This window comes from Hipposideros armiger, unplaced genomic scaffold (assembly GCF_001890085.2).
Source record: "Hipposideros armiger isolate ML-2016 unplaced genomic scaffold, ASM189008v1 scaffold_42, whole genome shotgun sequence".
In the NCBI taxonomy this organism is placed as follows: Eukaryota; Metazoa; Chordata; class Mammalia; order Chiroptera; family Hipposideridae; genus Hipposideros; species Hipposideros armiger.
This window is the reverse complement of record NW_017731392.1, coordinates 1,688,465-1,693,636: the sequence shown is the minus strand read 5'-3', so window position 1 is coordinate 1,693,636 and position 5,172 is coordinate 1,688,465. Positions and strand designations below refer to the sequence as shown.

General features: G+C 43.5%; 2 protein-coding genes across 6 annotated transcripts in view; one reads left to right on the top strand and one right to left on the bottom strand.

Annotated features, from left to right (window-relative positions):
- The window catches only part of MARCHF5 (membrane associated ring-CH-type finger 5), a 47,556-nt gene extending 45,833 nt beyond the window's left edge, over positions 1-1,723 (bottom strand). The window contains exon 1 of the mRNA XM_019639036.1: positions 1,359-1,723. Coding sequence (XP_019494581.1) covers positions 1,359-1,393 — 35 coding nt within the window. The 5' untranslated portion in view covers positions 1,394-1,723. The remainder of the gene's footprint in view (positions 1-1,358) is intronic.
- Positions 1,634-5,172, top strand: part of CPEB3 (cytoplasmic polyadenylation element binding protein 3) — a 185,438-nt gene continuing 181,899 nt past the window's right edge. For 4 of the 5 annotated variants that reach the window (XM_019639033.1, XM_019639031.1, XM_019639027.1 and 1 more), the window contains exon 1: positions 1,725-1,961. The gene's annotated coding sequence lies outside the window, so the exon portion shown is untranslated. The other variant, XM_019639029.1, reaches the window with a different exon arrangement.

Sequence of the window (5,172 nt, the reverse complement as noted above, 5' to 3'; positions counted from 1 at the left end):
CCCCCCCCCCCCGGCCCAGACAAGTGGGGAAAATGCCAAAAAAGTTATGCATTTGTTCATAAAACAAATATTTATTGATGACCCACAGAGTACCAGGCTCTGTTCTAAAATTCAAGATAAATAATGAATAAATGTCTGCATTCCAGGAGCTTGTAGACTGCTTACATAAAAAAGTAGTCAATATAACCTGACCTAAATCATGACCTCAAGGTCAGGTGGATTAATCACTGGGTCACCCCAATCGAAAAAAGTCAGTAACATGATTTCTATTTACTTAGATGTCTCAAAATTCTAAGCTCCAAAGGGAATGTTTCATTCTAGGAGGAGATGTACTCTTGGGTGATTTGTGTTCTGGGTGTGGCAGATCCAAACAGAAGTTTAATTGGGTATAACCTCAATTAAGGGAGGCCTTTTATTTAAAATCTTACAGCTGGACTTTTACTCAGCACAAAGAGCTGTACCACTTGTGGAACTGGGTGGCAAGTGGTCCATCGAGAGTTACAATCAACCACAAACATTATGCATTAGCTTGTAGCACTGGCTATGCCTGGAAGTTAAGACCTGGCTAGGGGACAACTGTGGATAAAGGCTCCCCCAAATCATGGTAGAACCCATGGACTAGAAATTGAACAGCAGAGGGCGATGCAGCCAATTTCACAAAAAGAGTTTTACTGACTGTAGCCCCCCACCCAGGAATGGGCAACAGGCCCCTGCATAAGATGAAACTTTCTCAGTGAACTGAACATATTGTAAAATACGCTTAGTCTTCACTGTTGGACTCATGTGGCTGTTTTCCATAACCTCTACTCTGGTCTGACCATTAAAGCTCCCTTGCGGATACTCTTGACCTTACAGAGTAGGGGTAGGGATGGAATGAGGGGGGAGTGAGGGATGAAGTCAGCCTATTGACTTTCCAAAAGAAGGCTTATCCTTGGTTTTTGGAATCTTAAAATTATAGGAGGAGGATTCCCCTGAAAGGTAGCCTGGTTCTTCTTGTCAGTGACATCGCTGACAAACACGTTACAACATAGTTTAGGGGGAGGGGAGGGAGAGTAAGAAACAGAAAAAGAAACTAATTTTGTGGGTTAAACGCCAGTCCCTCTCATTTCAAAACGGCGTTCCAACAAAACTAGACACCACTCCTTTAAGTAAGTTTCGCTTTAGGTCTACACACACAGGCCGCCGGCTCTGTCCTCCCTCGAGTCCGGACTCCAAACTTTCTGCCCCTCACCCGGCCCCCAGGCCGTGGAACTCCTCCCCGCACGCCTGGCTCCGCTTACGGAGAGCTTCGAGGACGGACGCGGACGGGGCCAGAGCGGCCGTCCGCGGCTCGCGTGCTCCCCCAAAGCTGCCCATACCTGTCCAGCATCTGCTGTAGGGCTTGATCCGGCATTTTCTGCGGAGCCGGCGCACTCGCCTCTCCGGTGGACCCGGTCAGGGCCGGGCCCAGGGACAATAGCACTGAGAGACCGCGGAGTAGGCCTCAGTTCCGTGACAGCCGCGAACCCGCCGCCCAACCTCTCGGGGCGGCTCCGCGAGCCCGGAGGCTGCAGTGCGTTGCCTGCGGGCGTCCGGAGGAGGCGGTGGGGAGCGAGGAGGAGGAGCCTGGGGCGGGGAGGCGACGATCGCGGCCCGGGTTCCTGCCCGTCGGCCCGGGGTTCCGGTCCATGGACCGCGGGTGCCGAGTTGCTGCCGGCGGAGGAGCTACCTCTGTGAGGTAAGAGTCACCGCCTCCCTGCGCGCCGGGGTCACGACGCAAGGCGGCTCAGAGCAGCCTGGGAGATGTAGTCTTCGGACCGTCTCCCGCTAGAGGCTGCACAGCGGGTCCCGACCACCGCCGCCGCGCCGGTTGCCGCCCGGGCGGCGCCCTCCCGTTTCCTTCCTCCAGGGGGAAAAAATGTCCTTTGGGCCGCTTTCCAGGAAGCAGCAGAATGTGCCGCTCCACTGTCAGTAGCAACAAGGTCAGCCCTCCATACCTGTTTCTTTTCTCCTCAGCTCTTGCCCTCAGGTGGGGCACCGAGCCAGGAGAGGGGACTGGGCTAAAGGGCCATTTGTGGTCGGGGACCCAGCCCTGGCCGCGGCGTCGGTCCCTGTGGCGGGGTGTGGGATGGCAGAAGCGCCTGGTGAAGCCCTCGGCGCTGGGGCCAGCCTCTGCCGCGTCTGAGCTCATTTTGTGGAGTTACACAACCCCCGCAAGGGATCGGATGCTCTAGTGCGAAAGCTTATTCCTGAGGGGNCTCAAAACAATATTTAAAAAGCAAATGTAGGTTAATTTAAATTTTAGAAACAAAAAAAACTATTATATATGCTATAAATATATATATGTATTAAGCAAAGAAGACTGGAAAAATGTAAACCCATTTGTGATAGTGGAGTAGAAATGAGTAGACGAAACATGACTGGGGATAGTGGTCAAAGGGGACTTTACATACAGAGGGAAGCAAATGTAACTAATTACTAATGGTTTTTAATTCCAGGTATTGCTCTGTAATTGTCAAAATGGAATAGAGGTGATTGAGGAAAAGATGCCAAGTGACACCGAGAATGAGAAATTGCTTTAATGGAGACTAAGACTGTTATATAAATGAGAAGATAATATAGCATGTCCATACCAGAATACTGTACATTCTCCCAAGTGACGTACATCTGTGGTTGATAACACCCTCACAGAGTGAAGGTTCAAATGCACTTTGCACTGCAGGAGGGGAACAGGAAGCAGATTATTCTCCTTGCTTCATCTGACTCTTCTGGGGACATTGGCTACATTCCCTGCTTACTCACCAGGTGCAAGCAAGTGATGCAAAACAACCTCAACAAATTCCTGAGTGTTTACTGTGACATAGAGTACATAAAAGTCAAGCTTCCAGAAGCATTTCTCAGCAGGCCCAGACTTCGAACCTGAGGTCCATTTCTGCGGTTTGTTACAATACTCCTTGTATTCTCTACATATTTAATTCTAATTTTGAGAAATATAAGAGAAAGTGAGAAAGTAGATGGTAATAGAGTAATATATAACAGATGTCTTCTTAAACTAGTATGGCAACAAAGGAAAGAAAAACTGACCGTGGTTCAGAGAGCCTAATATAAAGGGTTTGAGTTTATGAATGGTTATCACTTCAGGACAATGATTTGTGACCCCAAATCATTAATAACACTGACAACCCAACCCCTTTCCCACTACCCTCAAACAGCTGTTTACCCACGGCAATTTAAAAGGCTCAAGTAAGTTTACATAAAACAGTTGCTTATTTATAAAAATTAAAGGCAAAAATCTCTATCCATATATATATATATATATATATATATATATATATGTATGTATCTTTTCACCTACAAATACTGCAATAAAATTCATCAAGATAAGTAAACTAAATTTAGTTACTCACAAAAGATAATTCAACTTCAGTTATAAATACATTGCCATTAGTTTAAAACCCCTGAAAAATTAAGAGGTATAAACTGAACATACCATTCATGTTATATTTAAACATAATCTTCATTTTATTTGAGTTTATGGTACACAAATCTTACTAAAACTTAAGCTCCATATGATCGTTTTTGGTTATGTTTACTACCATATACCAAGGGCCTAGAATGGTACCGAGCAGATGTAGGCACTCAATATTAAATTCTATACAAATGTTTAATAATTAATTCACTATAAAACACCTAACTTTTAGCCTAGAAGCAAAACAATGTATTATATACATTTTCCTAGTCTTCTGAAGGACAAAATCTGCATTGAAGAAATAAACATATGGATGGATTTTGGAGCTAAATTCTGTCCCTCAAAAAATGCCACCCAAAGACCAGGCTGGGGGGAAGCCAACCAAATTCATGGTAAGAATTCTGGGTGGGCCCTAATAGGCTGACATATTTTAGTCTGTTGGGCCTGTCAGTATTCCTCAAATGAACCCATAAAATATCTTTGTGTTCAACTTGTATATAGGGCCAGCCCAGATTAAGATGATAGTTAATATGAAGGAAATGAGGGGGAACTATGAGGGGGAAATTGCCACACTGGTTTGTTACACTAGAATCTTAAGTACAATATCTTTTGTGTATTTATGAATAACATTTTATTATTTTATAAAATGCTTACATGTATTCTCATTTGATATAATCCTGTGAGGATTATATTATATATTATATCCTGTGAGGATATTCCCACTTTATAAATGATATGTAGCCTCAGAATTTAACTACAAAGTTGTATAGCCAGTAAGTGGTAAAATGAGAACTTCAAGATTTCTGTTTCTAAATTAGCCCAAGCTTTTCTCACTAAACTGTGCTATCTCTTATCATGAAATAATCCCTTAAGGTTTAAGGTAGTGGTTTTCAACCACATCAGAAACATCTAGAAAGCTTTTGAAAATATAGATACTCAGACCCCATCCTCTAGAAATCTGTGATCTAATTGAGCCAGGCATCCATCCATATTTTAAAATGCAGGTGATTCTAATGTGCAGCCAGGCTGCCAACTACTGACTTAGATAATAAAGGTCTTTGAATATCATCTTAAATTGAGGACGGGGCATTTAAATTGTTTAAATGCATGTACCCGGAGCTTAAACCACTTAAATCAACTTTTATACTGTGTTTCTTTAAAAATTTATAACAAATTCGCTATTTTTGTGAACTGAAATTTTCAGGAAATACTCACCAGAGACCCTAGTAATGCTTGAGGGTGTGATACCTCTGGAAACATTCCCCCTTAAGGTATAGACGCAAATCTGCGTCACTGGTCCACAATGTGTTATGAATCTACCTTGAGGTATGTCAAAAAAGGTACAGAAAATGAGGGTAAGCCAGTATTACAGTCACTGCTTCAGTAAATGCAGCCACAATTTCCAAGTTTCTGTTGTGAAGTTTTCAATGCCTTACTAGCACTCCTTGGCTTTTTACTTTTATGGAAATCTCCAAAGAGCATATGAAAGCCAGGTCAGCTTTTGGACACAAAAACTTTTCTAAAAGTCACCTACTAAAAGTGAAAACAGCATGCCCTCAGAAGACAAGAATATTTAATTGCAAAATATGCTGTACCAGAAAAGGGTCTCATCTGATTTAAGCTGGCAGGAGGTGGTCTCCTCTGGGCATATTTTAGTAGTTCTATGCAATTTGTCAGTATGCTAAATTGTAACGAAAGAAAAACCTGGTAAATTGTCAGACACC